The sequence below is a fragment of the Cricetulus griseus genome (genome assembly GCF_003668045.3).
Source record: "Cricetulus griseus strain 17A/GY chromosome 1 unlocalized genomic scaffold, alternate assembly CriGri-PICRH-1.0 chr1_1, whole genome shotgun sequence".
Classification (NCBI taxonomy): Eukaryota; Metazoa; Chordata; class Mammalia; order Rodentia; family Cricetidae; genus Cricetulus; species Cricetulus griseus.
Window position 1 is genome coordinate 116868014 of NW_023276807.1, and position 25802 is coordinate 116893815.

The 25802-nt window shown below is 38.8% G+C and overlaps 1 protein-coding gene across 3 annotated transcripts in view; it reads right to left on the reverse strand.

Annotated features, from left to right (window-relative positions):
* The window catches only part of LOC100755926 (Kv channel-interacting protein 4), a 496502-nt gene that overhangs the window by 67305 nt on the left and 403395 nt on the right, over window positions 1–25802 (reverse strand). Inside the window, exon 2 of one of the 3 annotated variants that reach the window (XM_035452866.1) lies at window positions 13797–13812. The exons of the other annotated variants lie outside the window; for them this stretch is intronic. Coding sequence (XP_035308757.1) covers window positions 13797–13812 — 16 coding nt within the window. The remainder of the gene's footprint in view (window positions 1–13796; window positions 13813–25802) is intronic. 3 annotated transcript variants of the gene reach the window in all.

The window sequence follows — 25802 nt, forward strand, 5'->3', positions numbered from 1 at the left end:
CTTGATTTGAAGAATGGCCTTCTTAGCATTTGGAATTCATTAAGATGAAACATGGCATTCATGGTTAATGGTAACGTTTGTTTTTCCATTAGCTCATATTAATCCAAATAGTATTTTAGGGGCAACAATTCAAACATTAGCACAATGATGAAGTTCTGTAGCCACAGGACAGTTTTCTGAATAGCTGGCAGGGTATAGCCTGCAAGCTAAATCTGCCTACACTGAGTTGTAAGGCCCATGAGTTAAGAATAGGTTTTATAATCTTGAGTCTTGAAAATTGAAAAATATAGAAGGTGCAACAGAAACACATGGCCCACATGGTCTAAAATATTTACTATGTAGACCTTTATAGGATTGATTTACTGATCCCTGTCTTGAAATATCTATATGTATGTTTTATATGAAAAGACACCATTAAAATATCTTTCAGAAGGTTTTAGGACACTTGAGACCACATATTTATGAACTTGGGAAAGAAAATACATACATATCTCCTATAAAATATGATGAGCTACCCATTGCCCAATATTTGTGATATAAAAGCACACATATACCATTACTCAAGAGAGGCACAACCATTCTTGGTAATAAGACCTGATGGAAATCCCTCCTAGCATTGCTAAAAAAGTGGATACCAAGGAAAGTATCTAAAAAAGAGGATACCAAGGAAAGATATGAGTTTCCTACTGGAATGCCTGCCATTAGGTCAACAGCAGACTTCTGAGGGAGATGTATGTAACAATTCCAAATGTATCCTGATGGTGTCATACAAAATACATGCCCACATTTGGAATTTCCAGGAACTTTGGAGTACCGATCAGCCATTTAACTGTCTGTGGATCTGGCTTGAGGCAAAGCTACAGTGTGGACTCTTCATGGAGAGACGGAGTACCTCTTTCCTTGTGAGGATGACATTGAATATGTGAATCAACTTGAAAGTCCTCTCCTCTGTCTTCTCAGCTGAGTTCATAGCAATCTTATTTTTGTCATTGTGAAGAAGAGCATTCACTAAGGAATGTGACAATACAAATTCCTTCAGGCAAGACTAAACCTATGAAGGCACTTCATGCAATGAAGGCAATGACTCACACTGAGGTCATGCTTCTTGTCACATAATATCAATACAAAAGCAATAGTAAACACATCAGTGATTGCAAACCAGCAAGGAGATTCTAAGGTAACATTTCTATATGAAACAATTAGAAACTGGATGCAGCTTTTCCAAGAAATTGGTCTATAGATGTATTAATCCTCCTTTTTAAAAAGTCATTATTTATGTTTATGCAATTATATTCACAAACATGTATTGCATAAATTAATCAAAGTGAAATAGTTAAAGAGGGTCACTATTTGGAGGGATGTGTACCAGCCTGGCCTTGAACTCACAGAGATCTCCCGGCCTCTGTCTTGTGAGTGCTGGGATTAAAGGCATGTGCCCCCACTGTTTATCTCATCTTAGATTTTTAAATCAACTGTCAGCCATTTATCTATCACACACAGTTTCTGACTAGTCCCCTATCACCCACAACAGAAGAGGTAAGTGCTTTAGGACAAGAAACTGATATTCCTTCTTTTGTGGTGTTTTTCTCTTATTTTTATGACTATAATATAATTACTCCATTGTTCACTTCCCTTCTCTCCCTCCAAAGCCTCCCACAAACCTTTCCTTGCTCTTTTTCGAAGTCACTGCCTCTTTGTTCATTATTTGTTTTTACATGAATATATGTGTATGTATAAACATATATATATATATATATATATATATATATATATATTCCTTAATATGCCCTGTTTTGACTGAATAATTCTGTGTGTGTTTTCTTATTTACAGCTAAGAGTTTGTGGATAGGATGAAGAAACTTCAGTTAAACCAGGATTGCACACTTTGTGCACACTTTGTGCACTTTGTGTAGACCTAAAACAACCTGTGCGTGATATTGTATGGACACTGTCTGTGGTGGAAAAGACACTGATTTACTTGCCTGACAACTGTAATGCCAGCAACCATCCATAATCTGCAATTACAGGGAAGTGAGAGCCTCAGTTAGCTTTGCCACTCTAACAAATGCCTGGCATAAGCATGGCGAAAGGGGGCCAGTTTTGTCTCTGAGAAGGATTTCACTCTGTTATGATGAGGATGAGCAGAGCAACCTCACCCTGGCAGTATAGAAGTAGAGGAAGACAGAGATCCTCGCTTCAGAGTCCTGTCCCCTGCTTTCCCTTCCTTCCAGAAACTTGGCTTATGGCTTGGTGCTGGCCACATTCAGCACAGGTTTTCCTCCCATTGATAATCCTTTTGGGAAACATGCTCACAAACAGACTCAGAGGGGTGCTTCTGATTTCATGCAAAGAGACACTAGAGATTATTAGCCATCATGGAGTCTAATAAGCGGCCAGAGATTGGACATTTTATTAGTGTGATGAAATTCAAGAGTTAAAGTCTAGTTCCTCTTCTCCTCTCCTCTCCTCTCCTCTCCTCTCCTCTCCTCTCCTCTCCTCTCCTCTCCTCTCCTCTCCTCTCCTCTCCTCTCCTCTCCTCTCCCCTCCCCTCACTCTCCTTCCCTCTCCCCTCTCCCCTTCCATCCCCTCTCCTCTTCCATTCCCTCTCCTCTTCCTTTGTCTTCTTTCATTTACTCTTTCTTGAATTCTCAAAATTAAATGAATTTTTGTGGTGTTGATGTATAAATCTTCTCTAATTGTCAATTGCATATCAGGATTGCATACTGTCAATTGCATACTGTCAATCATTGTGATTATAAGGAATGGGTGATAAATGTATTTTCTTGCAATTTTGTATGGAACTTATTTTATCAGACATTTGAAAGCATGAAGCCTTGCCAATGTTTGCCTTCTCCACAGGGATAGAGAGCAATGGTGGCTCATCTCAGAAGTTGTTCTGTGTTTACACTCTTCCTACCCTCCTACTCTGCAGCATGCTGCAACTCAGCCCTCACTATTAAATCATACATGGAGAAGCTCCTGCCCGCTGTGGCGCTGACAGGTGGGCTGCTCAGCCCAGGCACACAGAAGCAGTCAGAGAACTCTGCTTTCCCAGCAGTGCAGCTTGGTACATGAACCTGGGTGCACTCAGCATGACTCACTTAACCACAGTGAGTCCAGAGAGTACCACAGTAACTGCAGCATCCTGGCAACCGAGGCCACTTAGCTTCGCTCTAGCTGCCAGCACAGGCAGTTCATCACCTGAAACAATTTTCCTCATGGTTGCTGTCACTGGAGGAGAAAGACCACAAAAGCAAACCATTGTTCAAAAATGAAAGTCACTTTGTGGATAAAACGAGATGCTTGGAGCCATCCTCTTGTTTTTTGTTTTATTGTACCCTTTGGCATCTCCTTATAGATCTGATTTGATTTCTGGTTTCATTTGAAGTTTTTCTGTGACCTCAGGTCAGAGACAATCTCAATGTCAGTGTGATTTGATGGGCTTATTTGTCTGAGTCCATGGGATAAACCTCAAGAGAGAGATAAGACAGTGGAACTATAGGGCCAGAGGTTGGGAAGAGAACAATATAGGATAGAAGGAGTGGCAAAGTGGGGCAAGAGAGGGTATCAAGGGAGAGGAAGGAAAGAGAGAAAGATATAGACCAACTGAGACTAAAGCCTGGTTCCTATACAAAAGAAACTATACTTTAATTTGGAATTTCGATCATCTTCTAATGGCTCAAGGTGCTGTGAATATTCTGCTTCCCTATTCCATGTGGTCACAGATGCTGTGCAAATCCAGTCCTGTTCATTTTACATCAGTGGGCACTAAGATGCAAGAAAGTATTTGAGCTAGAAGAAGAGAGTGAATGCAAAAGAAGAAAGACAGAATCAATTATCGTTTGTCATAGAAATAACAAGTTTTTAAACACAAATTCATGAAGGAAATATCTTCTGTCTTTATGGAGTTCTTAATTCTTCTGAATGAAATTTGACCTAGAACTCTGGCATGGTCTCATGAAATGAACCTCTGTGGTTGTTAATTCAAGAAGCACTGATTCTTCCAAGAATTGGGACATTGGATGTCATTACAGATAGCTGGAACATGTGACACAGGTGGATAAAATAAACTCAGAACAATTGAAGAATAGGACAGAAATCAATTTGGAGGCTATACTATGGATAATGCCATCAAGGAAATTCATGGTAGTCAAAGGAATGACATGGCATTGCCTATTCTCCAGGTGACTTAAGGTGCTGAGAGAAAACCCCCTTAAAAGTCCATTTAGTCTACTCATGCTTAGTTCAGTTCTCAACATGATTATTCATAGGTTCCCTGACCTATGGCCATAATTACCTATGATAGTAGGTAAATATCAGTGCTTATAATTGAATGAGTAGAACTTTTATTTACTTCAATCTGCTGTTGCTTGGTAAGAATGATGTTGAGTCATGGCTTTAGAGGTGAGTGTACATCTTAGAGGCACACTGAGAGCATACATAAACAGCTCAGGCTAATTTAAATGACTCTGTGTAAGTTGATACTACATGCAGCCCAGGAATTTCAAATTAAGTGTGAGTTTCACTGCAGGTAGTGTGCTTGTGTTCATGTGGTCATCCATGAATTTAGAGAGGAGATACATTACAAATTATTTCAAGTCATCCTGTGAAGAAACTTTAATGGCATGCTAAAGAATTTATCTTTTTAAACGAGGAAACAATTCTGTGAAACTTTACTTGTAGAAAGGTGACTGGATACAAGGTACTTCAGATACTGAAGAGAGATATGAGACTAAGTTGAGTTTTGAAGCAGATGAAGGCCTGAACAAGTATTCTGAACCTCATGATGAGTAGGAATGAATGATGAGAATGATGAGATGGTTTGTCTCCCAAAATAATTCACAATGTAGTGAAAGAATATCAAACCCATGATCTAAAGATGGAGAACATGTGGGCAATAGAAGGTGAGGTGGGGGGTAGATAGATATGGAATTTGCAGAGGAAAAGTGGACCAGGATACTAATGTTCACAGGAGAGGGCAGAGCTTGCTAGAAAAAAACACTAGATTGTAAAGAAAATTAACAGTGTGGTGCTATTTTCACTTCAGTGCTTGGTGCTGGAAGCCAGATTAGAGAATGGTGTGAGTGAGCCAAGAAAACCTGCAAAGACAGCAAATTGAGAAAAAGAAAGACAGAGCTCAGGCAAGAGTTTGAATATTTCATGAAGATAAGGAAAGGGCAGATTCTGTTTGAATTTGGTTTTCTTGTAGTTATTTTTTGTGTAGCAACGATTTTTTTTAACCCATTTGGAAGACGTGATAAAAGAGAAACTGAAAACTGGAGAAGTGATTCCTGAGAAAGGAGAGAGAGAGAGAGAGAGAGAGAGAGAGAGAGAGAGAGAGAGAGAGAGAGAGAGAGGGGGGGGGGGGGGAGAGAGAGAGAGAGAATAAATGGCACCAAGAGTGTTGGTAAGGTGGAGACACTGACACTGGCCTTGAAAGGGAAGAGTCCAGGTCGTTGAAGAACACTAAACATGACACTGTAGAAGTGCGGAGTTTGGAACAGGAGGATAAAATAAATGAAGGGAATGAGTTAAACACTGTAGTAGGATCACTTAGTAGCCATTCTATATCCTCTTCCTCAGGATGTAGAAGCCAAGTTAATACATTTTGCCCATGTGGCGTACCTCTAGGGAAGGATACTTCCTTCCCAAGTTACAGAGGCTAAACTCAGACCAACTGGATTATCATTTCTATCCCTTTCACTTTGATGGGTTAGTCTGTAGATGGGAAATAGAACAAGTTTGGGTCAAATAGTCACTTAGTAAATGTCTGCTGATGGCTCTTCTGGGATTATATTGTTCCATGTTAAACATATTTATTCTTAAACTTGGTATTTTAAATAAATGTCACCCTCATCCCAAGTAACTAAATGCTGCAAGTTTCATAATGATTAGGGTAGAGGATAATAGAAAATATGAGGATGATGTCTGAAGTTGAGTGCCCTACCTCTGAAATGGCTTATCTCCAATTTCCTGTTTGGAGATAGACATGTTTTTTTTTTACTGTTTTAAGCACTTCCATTTGTGTTTACTGATATTTTAGTCATGAGGGTGTACATCTAAAGGGTGCAAGGGAGGTAAACCATTTTCATTTTTTCATTAATGTATGGAGGAAGTAATCCGCTAGGGGAAATCAAATCACCTTTGGGATGTGGGATTGGGCTATGTGGAAAATATTAGCAGTTACCCCGGAGACATCAAGAACATTTTTTAAGCTAACAAACTAATGCAAAGGATGGCAACAATAAAAACATAATCAAAATATAGATGAACTGCAGGTGACCAAAGGGGCACATAACTGCCTTATGAAGTAAAAGCAGTGAATGGTGGAGAATGGAACATAGCATAAGTACAAGCTGAGGGATCAAGTGAATCAATGGGGGTGGTAAGGCAATGCGTGATTAAAAACACTTGAGTCAATATTAATCATGACCAGGGTTGGGGAAGTTGCTCACTAGGTAGGGGTTCTTGTTATGTTAGCATGAGTATGAGTTTGAATCCCCTGCACCCATGCAAAAAGACCCAGTGTGGACAATCTGTAACATTGGCACTGTGGAAGGCTGATAACTGATATATCCAATGATACATTCCTGATAACAAACTGATAACTGATATGTCTACAACATAACCTTAAAATCTAAGGCCCTGGGAACATTGTGGAAGAAGGGGCAGAAAGATTGCAAGAAGCATAGAACCAGAACATCTGATACAAGATAGTGTTTTCTATATATGTCAGGGGAGGCATACCCATGAGACCTCAATAATTTTCTTTAGTTATAACATATATGTATATGTAACACTAACAATTAAAGATTAAAGATTGTGAATTTGAGAGCAAGTTGGAGGGACATTGAAAGTCTTAGAAGGAGAAAAGGGGGAGAAGAAATTATATAAGTACAGCATACATATGTGAAATTACAAAAAATAGATTTTTAAAAAGGAAAAAATATGTATTTTCTGGGAAATGAAAAAATAGACATAATAAAGACAAGTGTTGGTGAACTTGGGAAGGCTCTTGAAGGTCAGGAGTGTATTCAGATGTCCCTTGACTTACAATGGTTTTACAGTCCAATAAGCACATTATAATTTGAAAAAATAAAATGAGGAAGTGCTTTATTTGTTACATGTTTGGAGAGGATTCTATCTGTGTTCATCTTTGTCCATCATCTCATTGTGTGTGGTGAGCCAAAGCATCATGGGAAGGGATGGCAGAACAGAGCTCCTCCGTTCATGGTAGCCAGGAAGCAGAAAGAGTATAAGTGGGATTAAGGCTACTTTCTGCTCCTGGTTTACTTCCTCTTAGTTTCCTACTCTATTGACTAGTGCCATATACATTCACAGTGGTTCTTTGCGCTGAAATTAGCTCTGAAAATGCCCTTTCAATCACAGTAGAACTGTATGTTACTTGGCTCTCAGTCTAATTAAGTTGATGATGAAAGATATACTGTCATAGTATGTCTTGATACTCAAAAATATTAAGGTAAAAAGAATTATAAGCATTAGACAACTACTTTTCATTCACATTTTATAAGCCATTCCTGATAACATAGAGAAAATTTATTGTAGCTGCCTTCAGGTCTGTGTAACTCCAGATGATGACTGAAATTTCACAAGATGTTTAACAGAAGTTCAGAAGAGAAACTCAGTAGCCCAAGGAACAAAAGAATCATTCTGGCTACCATGAACCTCATAGACAAATTCCTTTCCAAGGCCAGAGAATCTTTACCTCAGCTGCTAAATAGGCTAGAAAACAGCCTTCCTGCCTTGAGAGAAAGTCTCTTACATTTTGGCTGGGTTGGCTGGTCAGTGAATTAAGTGTAATCCATCTATCTCTGTCCTTCATTGGTGGGATTATAGGTACATGTAACAATACTCAGCTTGTTTCCTTGTGTGCTAGAGGAAGACTTTCAGTCCTCATGCATGCAGAACAAGTGCTCTTGCCCACTTGGTCAACTCCTGAAATTTGAAAACCTCAAGATCTAATGGGCAAAATATTGACCAACTAATGCATGAAGTGGTGGCAGTGTTCAGTGGAACACACCCATATCAATGTTAGAGCAAATAAGATTAACCTTGGGATAGCAAGAGAATCTCCTTTCAAAAATACAGCAGTATCCTAAGTTACTCATCACTTTCTTCATTTTAATAGTGAGACACGGGATAATTGCAAAAGTCAAATAACTTTCTAGCTTTCATCTCCAAATTCACTCTTCTGACACCTGTAGAGAGCTCTGTTCAGGGAACACTTTTAGAACCATTGTTACAAAACAGAGTAGAATTCAAAACAATTCCCAAGATGCCTTGAAATTGAAATTTCACTGTCTCCTTTCCAAGTGTGTAGGGAGAATACTTTTAGGAGTAACTGTCTCATCTGCAGAACTCTGGCTGGCAGGAGAGCTACAGACACCAGGGACAGCCAGTTCCTCACAAAGTGAGCTCTGAGGGAGCAGCTTGGGGGCAGGATGAAAGCCCCTCCAGTTGTCATGAGATATGAAACCAAGTTTCTCCATCCCCTGTGGGTGTCTGCCTGCAATATCTAATTCCCTGTTATTATGATCTTCCTGCACACTATCTGGGAAAATCAGTTCAAGGGAGAATGGCTAGTCCCCAGATACAGAGCTGAAGACCCTGCAGCAGTTTTTTCATCTTGAAGATTTATTAACTCAGTAATTTTGCATCCATGATAGGGCCAAGTTTGTCTTTTCAAAGTAACTAGAGATATTCTACTTGAAACTTTTCAGCAAAAAGTAAAAGGGACACGGAAACTTTTGGGACATTTTATAGGTTTGCATCAATCACCATATTTCACCCTTTTAAAATCACACATATTTTTAAAATCTGTAGGTAATGTCTTTTTTATTATATATAATGCAATTCTTTGAATTTAAATAAGTTGTAAGATACTTAGTGTCATGTAATAAGTGTGAAGAATAATAATTAGTTTCATGTAACAAATGTATTGCTGCATCCAGTTATCGTTTTTTGTCATGAGCCCTCTTTACAAGCACAGTTCGTTTTATTGTATAGTATTTTGAAACAGAGTCTCTTCCTTTTACAGGATGGCTTTAAGCTCACAGTCAGTCATCTTGCTTCAGCTATGTGCTAGGATTAAAGGTGTGAACCATCATGTCAATCTTCCCTTTACAATTTTTATACAACAATTATATCATCATTAATTATAGTCACCTGGATGGATGAAAGATCTATAGGAATATATTTTTCTTGTCTAATAGTTGTTATAAATAATTTAACCAAATACTTCCATATCTTCCTCTAATACATGTTTTTAGCCTCTGATGACCACAGTGAGTCTCACTACTTTTAAAACTTTATTAAAATCAAAGATTCATTATTTGGGCTCAGTTAGCCACTGTTTTCTTCCATGGTAAACTGAATTTGTGTTGGCCTAGAGGACATAGAGATGTGACTGTGGATATACATATGGAACTTTGATGTTGAGGTCAATTTTGCAGAATGTTTTAATTTGGAAGCACTCAAAGGGTTTTTAATGGAGATGAAACAGTCACTGTTACAAAAGAATAGCCAATCTCTTAGTGGAAGAAAGATCAATAAAGACTGAAAAACACATACAAGTAGCATTATACTAACTGACAAAGTTGTATTTATGCATTTAGCAACACACACACACACACACACACACACACACACACACACACACACACACAACCAATACTCTGAATTGTGGAAAAATTATGATTATTTTATATGAATCCTCATGTATTTCTAGCGGTTTTGTGTTCTTGGGATTTACTGAGTATAAATGGTACCATCACTATTGTGCAATATAGTTTGGGAACAAGTTGCATGGTGTTTATTGACAGGAGTACTAATGGATATGTGGAGGGAAGGAAACTCTTAGATGAATGAAACTGAAGCCCCACCAATTAGTGGGGCAGGAGCAGCATAAAAACCAAGATAGCAGACATCACTCTGGGAGGGGAGGAAACCTAGTTTGTGCTGCAAATATCCAGCTGGTAACTAGTAATAAGCTTCCATTATCATGAAACAGGAAGGATTTTTCCCTCTTCAGGGGAACATGTTTTTATGAATACCAATGATGTCTTGAAAATTTATACATGTATATTGAGTTTAGGATATTTCCAGCCAAGCATCCTCTCTTATTCCTACTTCACATCTCAATTTTTCTATTCGACCATTTCTCTCCTGCTCTGTTAAAAAGTAATTTATTGATGATAGTTCTAGTAGGGATAAAAGGCAACTTGTAAAGTGCTGAAATCTAAGTCCCAGGAAAGGATGTAAAACAAAGAGAATAAGCCTCACCTCTATAGAAATTGTGATGAGAAAATTGAGATTATATTAAAAGAATTCTTAGGAAATTTGGACCAAGAATTGTACATACTCAGGGACTAAGAGAAAGAAATGTTTTCCAATGGTGGGCTGAGATAGAACTTAGAGAAAGTGAAGGGAAGAGAAAAGGTGAGGAGAGGGGAGGAGAGCAGAGGAGAGAGGAAGAGAGGGAAGGGGAGGAGAAGGAAGAGGAGAGAGAACAAGAGAGAGAGTAGGTGAGAGTGAGCAGGAGCTATGAGGATAAGAAAAATCCAAGTAGATTCTGCCATTGATTGAATTTGTAGCTGAAAAATACGGTTAATGCCAGTAAACAGCATTAGTGTCTTAATGCAGTAGAGAAAGTCCAGCAGTGAATAGGACAGATTTAAGAACCATTTAAAATTAGTTTCTTTATTGCCAACAAAAAAATAAAATGGCCCCAGAACTTGGAAGGCAGAGGTAGAAGGTTCTCAGTAAGTTTGAGGCTAACCTGGTCACCAAAGCAAGTTCCAGGACAGCCAGTACTACTACAAAGAGAAACCTTGTCTGGAAAAACAAAAACAAAACAAAATGGCAATAATTTGATACTAAGATGTAAGACAGAGAAGGGAATTTTAAATAACAAAAATATCAATTAAACAATATGAATGGTATATAACGTTGTCTCATTAAATGCATACCACAAGTGTCAAAAAAAGGACCTAACCATTTTTTGGAATGCTAAGCATGCAAAGACTGAGACACATAACAATGCCAGGAGCTGGAAAGAAGTGTGAGTGTTTCAATGATGGCAGCTATTGCCACCTGTGGTGCTGCATACCAAATTTCTAAACAAGGACTTATTCATTTAAGTTTTAAAAGTGAGTTCCATCTCAGTGCAAAAAACTTAAGAGACCTGTAATCTAGATATAAGACATACCACTTCCTTTAGTAGTATCTAGTGTATTGAATATATACCAGAAGCTGGCAGAAATAAAATATAGAATGCACACAAAATATCAAAGTTGTCCTGAAAGCAATGTCATTAATAAAAAGCAAACAAACAAAAAATTGAAGTGTATAGCGACACATCCATATACTTCCTGGGCTTAGGAGGCCAAGAGTGAAGACAGGTTGATACACATAACAATGCCAGGAGTTGGAAAGAAGTAGGAGTTGGAAAGAAGTGTGTCACATGACTAGTGTTTGCAGTAAAGATAATCTTCAACATTGCCAAGTGTGGCAGTACACGACTTTATCCCAATAGCACTCTGGAGGTAGAGATCTGATTACAGGGCTGACCTAGCTTATATAGTGAGTTCCCATGCAGGTTGGGCTACATAATAAGACCCTGTCTCAGAAACACAAAAAGCAAAGAACAAAACAGTATAATGGCTGCCAATTTATTCTCACCCTAATTCATACATCACAACACCATACATGAAGAGATTGAGTCAAAAGCCCCTTCCCTTGCAGACTCATGGGCTGTGTGATACACTTTGGTCAACAGAGCACAGAAGAAATGGTCACTCCAGCTCCCGCTTTTATAAGCACTGGTGTATTTCCATGTATTTTCTCATAGAATCTATCATGTAAGAAATACAACTATGCTAAATTCTGCACGCTGTGAGCAATTTCAACCTAGCTGTATTAGATTTTTTTGAACACAGCATACTGTGTGACTTAAACAATGGAAATTTATCTCCTTAAAAGTCTGAAGGCTGAAATCCTGAGCTTCAACTCAGCAGGATTAGTTTACTCTGAGAGCTCTCACTTTGGCTTGCCGGTTTCTTCTGCTTGCTGTTCTTCACATGGGCTATCTCTGAACAAGCACACATTTAGTGTCTCTCTCATATGAACACAAGTCATGTGTTAGACATGGTTCACCCTGATGTGTTCTTTGTAACTATCCTTTATTTTTATCTTCAAACATGACTTTATTCTAAGACACTGGGTTTTGACACTGATGTATGAATGGGAAAGCACCAATCAGCATACAGCAGGAACTACTAGTAGAGACCATGACAGAATCTGAACTAGTTGTGTCTACTCCAACTATGTCAACTGAACATCTAGCTTGTCAGCAAATGAGTCATTTTGGAAACCTGCCATCCACAAACACCACATACATGCAGAATGCCACAGTAGAATCCTGAGACTTTCTAATTTGAAGCTTAGATAAGATTGGTATATGACTCTGAATACAAGTCTCCCAGGATTCCTCTTGGGTGAATCCTTTAAGCTTTAGAAGAAGCTGACTGATACACAACAAAACTCAATAAAAACAAGACTGAAGTTAATAGCAAGAAGCCCATATGACAGACAAAACAACGTATTTACTGCTTTTTTATGTTTTACTCATGTTCTAAGCAACGTATGCTTCCATTTCTTCTATTGGATTCTGTCTTTTATTATGCATGTTGTGTATTTACACACACATTCTATAATCCTACCTTCCACATATAAGAGATTTTTGATGTATGAACTCAGGTCACAAATATATAAGAATCACAATTATGAACTTGAACAATTGGAGTGATGAAAAGTGGAGAATCATGTTTTCATTTTTATGATTTATTTATTCTTTTAAATTTTATTTTACATTCCAACCACAGATTTCTCTCCCACCCCCATTCACCTCGCCCCAGCCCCCACCTCTAGTTCATTTCTCCTCATGGGTAAAGGCTCTCATGAGGAATCAACAAAGTCTGACACAATAGCTTGGAGCAGGGCCAAGCCACTCTCTCATGAATTAAGGCTGAGCATGGCATCCCACCATGGGAAATGGGCTCCAAAAAGCTAGCTCTTGTATCAGGTTTGTATCATTGTTCTACTGTCTGTGGTACCTCTGATAGTTCTAACTTCACAACTGTCTCCCACATATGTAGGGCCTATTTCAGTCCCCTAGAGTCTCCACAGTTGTAGGTATAGAGTTCATGAATTTCCATGAGCTTGGTTCAGCTGACTCTGTAGATTTCTCGATCATTATCTTGATCACCCTTGCTCATATATTTCCTCCTCTCTCTCTTTGAGTGGATTCCCAGAGCTAGGCCTGGTTCTTGGTTGTGGATCTCTGTATCTGGTTGCATCAATTACTGGATGAAATTTCTGTGATGAGAGTTGAGGAATCTAGTTACAGGGTAGGTCAGTTCAGGCACCCTCTCCACTATTGCTAGGAGTCTTAGCTCCTTGTGGATTCTTGGGAATTTACCTAGCACCATGTCTCTTCCTAACCCCACAGTGGCTCTCTCTATTAAGATATCTCTTTCATTGCTCTTCCATTATACCCCTCCTGCCCTTGACTATCCCTTTTCCTCATGTTCTCATATCTCCTCCCCTCTCCTTTCCCTCACCCCCACCATGTCCCCAGATTACCCACTAGTTCTCATCTAATTTTCCTTCCCAAGATGATGCATGTTTCCCTGTTAGGGTCTTCCTTGTTACCTGGCTTCTCTGGACCTGTGGATTATAGTCTGGTTATCCTTTATTTTACATCTATGTAAACCTACTTGAAAAGAGAAAATGCTCCATAGGACATAAACACCAGGAACCTTGCATATAGCTTCTTTTGTTACCAACACTAGTCTTTTCAGTATGCAAGTGGAATATACAGATAATCGCAGGTATTGAGTGACAGCTAAATTAATTAAATTAATTAAATTAATAAGTAGTTGGAGATGATGGTTGTTTTTCTTTGGAATAATAAGTTTTGTGAGTTCTGATTTAAGATGGAGCTCAGTTTTCCTTGTAGGATCAAGTGGTTATTTTAATGAAAATGTCCCCCATAAACTCATATATTTAAAGGCTTGGCCCAAAGTTAGAGGAACTATGTGGAAAGTATTAGGAGGCATGGCATGGTTGGAAGAAGTGTGTCACTGGCGGTAGGCTTTAAAATTTCAAAGCCCACACCAGGCCCCGTGTCATACTCTGTCTGCCAGTAACTGACAGTTCACATCTTAGCTCTCAGCTACTGTTCCAGCACAATGCCTGCTGCCATGCTTCCCTCAGCTCACAAACTAACTCTCTGAAACTGTAAGCCAGCCTCTAATTTAATGGTTTATTTTATAAATTACCTTGGTCTTAGCATTTCATGACAGCAACAAAAGAATAACTAATACAAGTGGCATAAATTCCAAAGAACTTCTGCCTGCTTTGCTTAAGGATCACCAATTCAAAGAACAGTACTGCCCCTTATAGCATTTTTCTATATTTTTATTTTAGTTGTGATTACATTCCTATGTATGACTCACAGTTTGGTATTACCACAGATACATCTGTTTTCCTAAAAATCTGAAGCTTGAAGTTCAGCAATATATTTCCAGCTGGGTCTAAGAGCTTCCAGTCTCATCTCTCTTACTCTGTTGGAATGATATTTCTAAAGTGTCAGGGTGACCTTATCTCAGCCTGTTCTCATGATGATCTCACCCAGCCTCATGGATATCAATTCAGTCTAGATATTGATGTCACAATATTTATTGGGCAGCAGAAACTTCCCTATGAACCCTAGGCATGTGTATTGTGCTAATACCTACTCTATAATTCTTCTTGGCACCTAAAAAGATGCCTTAAGCCCCCAAAGAAGAATTTTTTATCTTACCAGTTTGTTCCTTCACCCTTTTCTATTTCAGAATACCAAGTAGCCCATCTGATTCTTCTGTCAAAAAGGCCAACTCCACATTTTAATTGGAACTGAGGTATGTGAGGCTAAATAGTGTCCTCAGGATATAAACCCAAGAAGTTATCTCCAGTTATTCCAGAATCTATATGCTTTTTCCTTTGTTGAGCTGCTCTGATGCCATATAGAAGACTTTGAAATCCCAATAGCAGGTGCATAGCAGATTCTGAATGCTAATATTAGGTCAAATTTGCTGCTAAGAAAAATGAACTGTGGTTTTCTCTACTTAACCTATAGAAGAACTTTACATTTCTTCCCTCTAGGGTCAAGATCATTTTTGATTTATTCACTCTTCATCTTATTAGACTTTCCCTGTGTTCTTTTGAAATTCTAGATTGGGATTTAAGACAGGAAACTAGATTTATAATTCTGTTTTAGGTACTAATTAACTGCATACCCTTGAGAAGTTTCTAAGCTATTGAATACTTAATTTCTATATAAAACAACAGCAAGCACATTGGAGGTAGACCATACTTTATAGCAATAATGTAGTAAGTGTAAATAAACAGGTATGTTATTGGACCTTTCCTTCTGGAGTGCAAACATCATATCTATTGTCTGACTATCTACTCCCTAAGTGTTTAATGAAGCTATAACTTCAGGGAAATGCAGTAACTATGAACTGCCACTTGAAGATTACATGACTTGGTATGTATACAGAAATTTCAGAGGCAGTTTGATGTAGCAGAAAGGATCTTGAGTTGTAATACAGAAGAGAGATTAAGTAACTTGACTTCAACCTCAAGGATCCTAACATAAATTTGGCTTCCACATTTGCCTCTAATGTAATTAGAAGGTAGATTTTCTACTGATGTCACCTTAAAAGAACACTGACCAGAAATTTACCTTTACTAGGAAATGTAAGGTGTATCTGCATGTTTGTTTTTTTGTTGGATGTTTTTAATGTAAGGGTTCAGGTACAGAGTGTTCTTATATAAATATCTCTGTCTCACACCGTATTTCCTTTACTCTTTTAATGAATATTGTGAAGTGGATAATGAGAATTGTGGTGATACATTATTTATGATTTATCAAAGCTCGCCTGAGGATTCAGAAAGCAAAGTCAGCCTCAAGCTATAGAGATCAAGCAGTGGTGGTACACACCTTTAATCCCAGGACTCAGGATTAAGACGTAGGCGGATCTCTGTTAGTTTAAGGCTACCATGTCCTTAAAGAGTGAAGAGTAACAGAGCTCAAGCCTTTGATCCCAACACCTGGGTTCACACACTTTTTAATCCCAGCATTAGGAAGGTATATAAGAGAGGAACAAGGTCTCAGAGCTGGCAGTCAGTCTGAAAATTAGTCTCCAGCCACGTTAAGGAGAGCATAACAGTCTGAATATTCTGAGGAGCAGTGAAGCCCGGAGCAGTTTGAGGATCACCCATTTGGTCTGAGCTGAAGTAGAGGCAAGAGCTAGCAGCTGCTGCTTTGCTTTTCTTATCTTCAGCTTGAACCTTGAACCCCAATATCAGTCTCTAGGTCTTTTATTTTTTATGTTGCAAAGAATTCAGTGCACAAACAAGTAGAGTGTTATAGAAATTCCCCAGAGTAAAATGTCTTGTGTCAGAGCTGGCATAAGAATCCAGGCTTGAGCATCTGGCCATGTTAGTTTTCTCTGCACTAATCCATGTTCCCCCAAAGCCTCTAGACCTGAGGATGCATGTGAAAAAGCAACACCTTAACCTGGCAGCAAACAGCCTCTCTCGAAGTCCATGTTCTTTCAACTCCAGGAGAGAGAGAGAGAGAGAGCTAGGATCAATTAGAGAATATTCCAGTTACATAAAATACTAATTAATTCTTTTAAATTGGTAATTAACCACATACTCCCATTCTGTTTTCAATAAACATAATCTGTCCAATCAATCAGTAACACTTACTAATATTATACAAAATATTCTCACTGATAAGCTTGTTTTTCATTAGGGAACCAACTTGTGGTTTTATGTGGAGTTTCAGAAATAAGTAAGCACCATTTGTGTTCACTTCATTGCACAGATTACATGGTGTTTCAATTCTGCCTCTGACAAGCAGCAAATTGCTCACTTGTGTATATTTACTTGAGATATATTTAATCTGCTATTAATTTCATGAAGAATATTACTGCCCACCCTCATCACACCCACTACTGTGGTGGACAACTTACCAGGACTAAAATAATTACAGCCCATACTTTGTAACAGTAAGCCACAAAGGTAATAATCATACCCTTTACTGGAGTTTACTCATTGCAAATGATGACTGGCTGTTTTTTTCACATAGATTTTTGTGTTGGACTATGTTTACAGGAAGAGAATATAACTTGAATTTTAGGTGCAGAAATTACACTATGTGCTTTCTTGGGATAGGCATCAAATTGCTATTTGGATTATGTATAGATGCCTTTCTTTAGATGCCTTGGCAAATAGTAGGTTCTCTTCATGGTACAAAACAGGGCACAGTGATTTAGGAAGGTGGGTAGACTAGAAACTAGAGTTGCCTGATGTCTTTGATCCAAACGGTATGTGTGTGGGGAGATTAAAAGGAATAACAAAATAGGGGAAAATATCATTGGTATATTTATATAATAACATAGGAGAAAAATATTTATTCGTCTTTTAACCAGGTAAACATTAAGCTGAATGCTTGTACCAAGTTTTGGTTAGATTCAGTTTTCTTGTTTTTAATGCTGTAGAATTTATAATACGTATTTTATTTGCTACTTTATGCACATTTCATTTAGACTTATTTGAAAATCTAAATGAAGTGTGTTTAAAATTGAAAATAATTGGTGGCATAGACTGTTTTAGTGTTCTATTGCTGGGATGAGACACTATGACAGCATCAATTCCTATTAAGGAAATAATTTAATTGTGGCTGGCTTACATTTTAGAGATTCAATCCATTATCTTCATGGCAGAGAGCATGGTGGCATGCAGGCAGACATAGTCTTGGAGAACCTGAGAGATCTACATCTGGATCCGAAGGCAACAGGAAGAGAGAGAGAGAGAGAGAGAGAGAGAGAGAGAGAGAGAGAGAGAGAGAGAGAGAGAGACTGGGTCTGGCTTGGGATTCTGAAACCACCAGTAACACACTTACTTCAAAAAGACCACTCCTACTCCAACAAGGCCACAACTCTTAATAGTGCCATTCCTTGCTTACCAAACATTCAAATCTATGAGCTTATGGGGACTATTCCTAGTTAAACCACCACTTAGAACTATTCAAAAATCAGTTTGTTGTGCTGCAGGTACAACTTAGTTGGTGGAATGCTTGACTTGCATTCAAAAGCCCTGGGTTTGAGCTCTAACACAACATGAGATTGGGTATGGTGGCCCACATGTGCAATCCCAGTACTCAGGGGGATGGCTGGAGGATATGAAGTTTAATGTCACCTTTGGCTTTTCTGAGTCCAGGCTGGGCTATGCAAAAACCTCTCTCAAAAAGAAATAAACCACAGAGCTTGTATCTCAATAGAGGAATCTAAAATGGCTGGGAGACACTTAAGAAAGTGCTCAAAATCCTTAGCCATCAGGGAAATGCAACTCAAAATAACTCTGAGATATGATCTTACACCAGCTAGAATGGCTAAAACAAAAAACACCAATGACAGTCTATGCTGGAGAGGATATGAAGAAAGAGGAATACCCCTCCATTGCTGCTGGGAGTGCAAACTCATACAACCACTTTGGAAATCAGTATGACTGCTTCTGAGGAAAATGGGAATCAGTCTACCTCAATATCCAGTAATTCCTCTCTTGGGCATATACCCAAAGAATGCATAGGACATATGTTCAACCATGTTCATAGCAGCATTGTTTATAATAGCCAGAACATGGAAGCAACTTAAATGCCCTTCAATCAAAGAACAGACAGAGAAAATACGGTACATTTACACATTGGAGTATTATCAATGGAAAAAATGAAATCTTGAAATTCACAGGAAGAAAACATTCTGAGTGAGGTAACCCAGTCACAGAAAGTAGGGTATGCACTCATTCATATATGGATATTAGGCATAGACAAAAACCAAACAAAACAAAACAAAACAAAAAACTACCAGCCTACAATCCACACCAACAGAGAAACTAGGAAACAAGGAGGACCTCGAGAGAAGAACACATGGTTCACTGAAGAACTGGAGAGGGACAAGAATTCCTGAGCAAGGTGGAAGCACAGTGGGGGAGGGGAAGGAAGGAGGTTGTAAAGGGAGAGGGGGAGAAGAGGAGGGTGTAGGAGAACAGGAGGACTGAGACAGGGGAGGAATAGAGGAGGGCAAGAAAGGAGATGCCTTGACAGAGGAAGCCAGGAAAGATTGTAAGACACCAAAGAGTATATGACTACAAGAAAATAGTGGTCTTTGTACGCATCAGGGAAGTTTCACATATAAATATATGGTAATTGTGACAGCATACCCAAGACTGGTGAAAGCTCAAATTAGACAAAAATTCCAGCATGGAGATGGGAGTGAACACAAAGTCTAGATAATCAGCTATTGTCTTTGATAGCTGCTTGGAGGAAAGGAATTAGCTTTCTTTATCAATGTGATCCCTGATGGACTGATGATGCTTCGATGTAAAGCTAAAACATTGAAGAGTAGTATATGGGCAGGACCAACTACATTTGATTAATTCAAAAAGAAGAAAAAAGAGAGAACACAAAGTTGGGTAGGTAAGGGACAGGGAATGAATTTGAAAGGAGTGGGAGGAGGGAGTAAATGTCTAATAAAAAACACATTGTAAAAGGGTTTAGGCCCCATGAGATTTCCACTAACCCTCCATTCACCTATTTGTTTTGTTTGTCACAAAACTCAGAATCATTGATTTTGTCTCTTTCTCCCCAAAATACAGAGTGAATTCCTGTACCTTTTCTCTCAACTACTATAGTCCAGTCCATCACTGTATCTTCACTCCATCACTTAAGTTTCTGCCTTTCTGAACTTGTCGTAGAACGATTAATAAAAGACCCAGAGACAGATATTTCGATTCAAGCTTCAAGCCGAAGATGAGAAAAGCAAAGTAGTGGCCACTAGCTCTTACATGGTAGCATGTCTTCTGGTGCCACACTTGATCAGATCTCATTTAGACAGTCGTAACAATGAGACTCCATGGGTGTAGCTTCTCTGAGATTTCTAGGAGATGCAATCTTTGTAATGAATTTGGTAATAAAAATTGTAGAAAAAGAGGCCATGAGTTTGAGAGAAAGAAAAGGAGGGAGATATACATGAGGATGGTGGAGGGAAGAAAGGTTTCAGCTCATCCTATACATTTGTCTTTGCTAACTGAGCACCTGTGAGCAGTGGAAATCAGACAACCTAAACTGGATCAGGAGCCTATTCTCTACAGCAACAGTATGTATTCTGTGTGATGGAATGAAGTGGTCCTTGGAGGTTCATGTGTTTTTAAAGGAAGATTTTTTCATCATTGTTTATACATTGCATTGTATAGTTTTCCACCTGGTGAGTAGAGGTTGCTATGTGGAAAATTATTAAAACTAGAGGAAGCTTGAGGTGAGAAATGTTGACTCAATATAAAATTCTACTAGAACAGTAACACTGCATGTTAAATATAATTCAATATAAATTCAGAGGTAATGGAATAACCTATTCTTTTTACATTTTTTGACATATACTCTTCCCCTGTATTTTTGTCAAATTAAATTTAGTAAATACAGAGCTATGATGATTTACAGTCTTATGTACTCGAACCAAACATAGCATTATGCAGACTCATGAAGCTTTGGCAACTTATTTTAATGGAAATTTGATTGCCTGTCAGGAACATTGGAATGATTGCCAGTTAGACTTATATTAATGAACACATTTAGGTGAGAATTATAAAAAAAACTGAAAATTATCATTATTTTTTCTGGAGTGGTTCTTTGCCAGCAACTTACAGTGATAAATAGTGCCCCAGATTTGTTTTTAATTTTAACCACAGAATATGTATTTGCACAGCATGCTCTTTAAGGAATGTGTGCTGATTTTGAAAAATAATTTATTAGGCTCCTAAAAATACATCCTTTGTGAACCAATTACCTTTTAGAATAACGAATGTGAAAGATAAATCTAGTTCCAGTGATAGGCCCAGGAGTCTACCCGCTGCTCTGTGTTTGAGATCTGTGATGTGTGTGTTGGAGTCTATGATTGGCAACTTATGTTAACAGCATCCTTGGATGAAACTGGTCAACGCCACACTCTATCAGATGCTCCATGTTTGAGATCTGTGCTGTATGTGTTGGATTTTATGGATGACAACTTATGTTAACAGCCTTCTTGGATGAAGCTGGTTCACACCACAGTCTTCCTTCATCTCCATGTTTGATATATGTACTTTGTGTATTTAGCTTCGTGGACTACAATATGTGCTAACAGTCTCCTTGGATGAAGTTGATCCATACAGCAGCCTAACAGTCCCTTCATGTTTGACATCAGTACTGTATGGGTTGGGCTCCATGGATGACAACTTGTGTTGTCTCTGGGTGAAGTTGGTCCATACAAGAGTCTACCTGCTGCTCTGTGTTTGATATCTGTTCTGTGGGCAACAATTTGTTAACAGTGTCCTTGGGTAAACCTCCTTTAGAATTTGCTATGTATCCAATTCCAAGGTCCACTGCTGAGGAAATCAGACTTCAAAGCATCTATAAATGGGGACTTAGTGATTTAAATGCTTGCCTTTCAAGTGATAGCTGAGCTTGTGACATCATTTAGGATGCTACTCTTAGACTGAAACAATTTTATTTAGGGAAGTTTGGATGAAACTTGGGGAGTCTCTAGAAAGAGTTAAACTCCCCTCCACAAATGCACAGAAGCAGGTTTTATTGAGTACATTATAGCGCTATCTGTCTCTGCAAATTGAGTTGCTCCTTCTGTATAAATGTAATGTTTTGCAGTTATTCCTCCAGCCCCATATGACTAAATTTGAGCCACTGATGCCAATAAAGGTGATACACTGAATCTTTGCATTTATCTTGATATGAAAATGCCATTTTAACTTCAAGAGATGGTGACTCTTACCTTCCTGCTGGTTTGGAACATAGAAGTGAAACAGCTTATATAATACAATTGGAAACTGTACCCTACAATAGACAGCAGAACATTGTTTGGGAGAAACTTGTATCCCTGAATGAAGTCCTGGTAAAGCAAAACTAACTTATCAATCTGACTCTAATAACTGTGCCTTAAAAGAAAATTAAAGCATTATATTACTTACAGGATTGTTTTAGACTCTAAAATTTAGAGGAATGACCAAGCTTACATAATCTTTAGAAATGTTTCTGGTGAGTTTTGGTTTTTACAAAGTTTTCTTTTATTTTTTTAGAGTACTTATATGCCCTGTTGTGTTATATCACAGATTAAAAATATCAAAAAATGTATTGTCTCTTTTGGTTAAAAAATTAATTTATGGAAAGTGTGTGTGTGTGTGTGTGTGTGTGTGTGTGTGTGTGTGTGTATCTGTGTAGGTGCATATGCCCAATGGGCATTTGGATATCCTCACCAAGGAGTGTAGAGTTTGGAGCACATCTTTGTGGAGTTAGTTTATTTCATCTGCTTTTGCATAGGATTAAGAGGTGGAGCTTAAGTCACTAGCCTTATGTAGCACCGGCCTTTACCTTCTGAGCCTTCCTGCTGCCCCCTCTGTCTTTTGAATCCCAGAGAAAGACTAAGTATGAGAAAAGTTATGCTGGTTTCTGCAGTAATTCAAAAGGCAGAATGAACACAACTATAATTGAGTGCAAAATGTCTACATTTGTCTTTAGGTACACTAATTTGTGTTCTCTAATATCTTTTCTGGGAGAGTAGTTATAAAAGTTATATCAAAGTTTGAGTGTAATACAAAAGCATGTATAGGAAGAGCTTTTATGGAGAAATAGGATTCAGAGTAGAAGAGCGCTAACAATCTTGCTAATGATGATGATGATAATAGTAGTAATAATAATAGCAACCACAGATTGAGTGTCATTATGACAGCTGGTCTGTGTTCTGTGCTCTATATTCCTTTTCCTTCCCAAAGAGTCTGAGTTGCTATTGCTACTGTTTTATACAGTAAGATAAATGAAACCCAGAGAGATGGTGTAACTTCCCACAAAGTAGGCAGAACAAGAGCATAATTATCTTAAAATTTTTACTTTGCAATAGGCAGACTTTTGTGCAGAAAAGGGTTAGCATAGCTGAGCTGACACTGCTATCATCAGAAAGTCCTGCTTATAAAGTTTGCCCTTGGTTATTGTTTGAGAACTTGAGTTTTGAGATTTTCTAACATTTCTTAGGAGTTAATTCTGCCTAAATTGTCTGTGCAAAGGATAAATTTTATATTGAACACCTGCTTTTCTTCTAAGTTCCAAGATTTTGGTATGCTAGGCACTGAATGTCTAATGAGCATTCTTGCTAGACAACACTTCACAAGTGTTATCATGACTCAGGGCTGCACAAATTAAGCACATTTCATGTAGCTATGAAAGGCCTCTCAGCAGCTTGCATTGGGCTTCCTCCTAATATTGCCTAGCCTTCTCCTCCTAATATTGCCTAGCCTTCTCCCTTTGTAAATTTTCTTTTTACTACTTTGATATAATAAATGCATAACTATAAATAAGACCTTGATACACCCCATAATTTCTCTAACAAATCATCAGTTTTATGAAAGCTGTAAATATTTGTTGAACTGGATACATTTTTCCCTGATGCCATTTACACCTTTGAAGAAAGGAGAACTTCATTTTTGTGATTCACACAGATAGAGACTCTTATAACTTACTCTTACTTGCATTGGGGGTCTGAATAAAATTAGGGTTCCAAATTCCAGCCAGCAGAATTGAAGCAGAAGGTATGTATATGCAGAAAACTCTTACATGATGTGCCTTGATCTCTGTCCTCTCCTTGTGAGTCAGTTGCAGATGTCCCAATAGCAAGTGATGACACCATAGGCAAGAATGATTAGTAGTAGTGATTGCGGAGGCCAGGGATCAGCTACTTTTTTTTAGAGGAAAATGTGTAGGAGTCACAGAGCATACGTTTGTTTCAAAGAAGAAAAGTGTAAGTTAAGGACCATGAGGATGTCCTTGGGTTGCAAGCAATACCTTATAAATGCATCTATGCGAATGGCACAGCACAGGTAGTTAGGGAAAGTCTGAAACAGCAGACTGAGCAACCATGGCCTCTGAAGCACATAGAATGTGTAGCTCAAGGTTTTACTAGCAATAGGTTCTAAAGAAATAATTTTTGGATGAGTATGTGCCTCATTCCATGGTTACAACTGAATACAACAGGCAGAGAAATACAAATGCAATAGTTTCTACATCTGCATGTGTTTCTCTTATTTTTTCCTTAGCTCTTTTTATTGTTTTCTTTGTCCTACCATAGTTAGTTTGTTTTGTCATATTTTATTTTAATATTATTCTTTACATGTCTGTTTGCTTTCTAATGAGAGATAGAAAGGGTGTGGACTTGGATAGGAGGGGAAATGGGGAGAATCTCAGAGGGGTTGGGGGAGGGAAAACTATAATCAGAATGTATGGGGAAAATCCATTTTCAATAAAAGTAAATTAGAAAAAAAGGGGTGTAGGGAGACACTGTAGCCCCGCCTCCTAGTAGCCCGGACAGGTGTGCTGGGACATGCCCATGAGGGCGTGGTGAGGGGAAGTCTAATGTGACATGGGAACGGTTCTTAAGGGACCACGCACACTGGAGATCCCCTTCTCTCTTCTCTCTGGCCTGGCTGCCTGGCTGCCCCTCGCACACTTTGGTTTGTGCTTGGCTGGTGTTTTATCTGAATAAAGAAACCTTAGCCTTATGGACTGCAGATCGATCTCTTCAAAGGAATTATTTGGTTCATGATTTTTTGGATGGGTGGCCCAAGATAGTGTAGGCATATCAGACAAGATCCTTCTTGTTGAAGTGGATACTGTATGTTTCCAAGCCTGGAAAGGGCAGCTATTCAAAAAGACAATACATCTTATCTCAGACTTCTCCTATTCTTGTAAGGCCACTTTCTCTTGGTTATGAGGGAATCCTGAGAGCCCCATTTATCCTTAGTTACTCCCATGACCATACCTTCAAATGCCATAGTTGATTTAATATTGCATTCTATTAATAATGCATAAAGGGAAAACATTTTCACAAGTATTTTAGTGGGGGCAATCAAGATAGTAAAGTTTGAGTAGTAGGCTTGTGTTCTGATGGTAATAGAAAATCATTCATTGGTTTTAAGTAGGAACAGGATCCTATTTGCTCTGTAGAACACCTATTTCAGGTTTACTTCAGAGATACCTCAGCAGTATGGCAAGAGATAGACTATACGAACATATAGTCTTGGGAGGCTTTGGTTCAGGACCCCTCTCCCTGGGTACGTCCTTTCTTACATCCCAAGGGCCCCTCTCTCCTTCCCCCCTCTAACCGCTCCGACCGACCCATTCCCTCAGCCCCTACACCTCCCACTCCTTTGACACCTATTCCTCCCAACCCCCCTTCCCATTCCAACCTTTACCCTACCACGGTGAAAGACACTAAGGCTAAAGAAAATAAGACACCTAAGGTACTTCCCCCGGGAGAAGACCTGTTGGTTGATCTATTAACTGAGGAGCCCCCGCCATATCCGCCACCGCCGCCCCCACCAGAGGCAGAAGCAGACTCCGCCACCTTGGCAGAAGCGGCCCCTGACCCTTCACCAATGGCTTATCGATTAAGAGGTCGCAGGGAGCAGCCCGTTCCAGATTCAACCACTTTGCCCCTCCGAACTGGACTGAACGGCCAACCTCAGTATTGGCCATTCTCAGCATCGGACCTCTATAACTGGAAAAATAATAATCCTTCTTTTTCTGCAGACCCCGTGAGGCTGACATCTCTCATAGAGTCGGTCCTCACGACTCA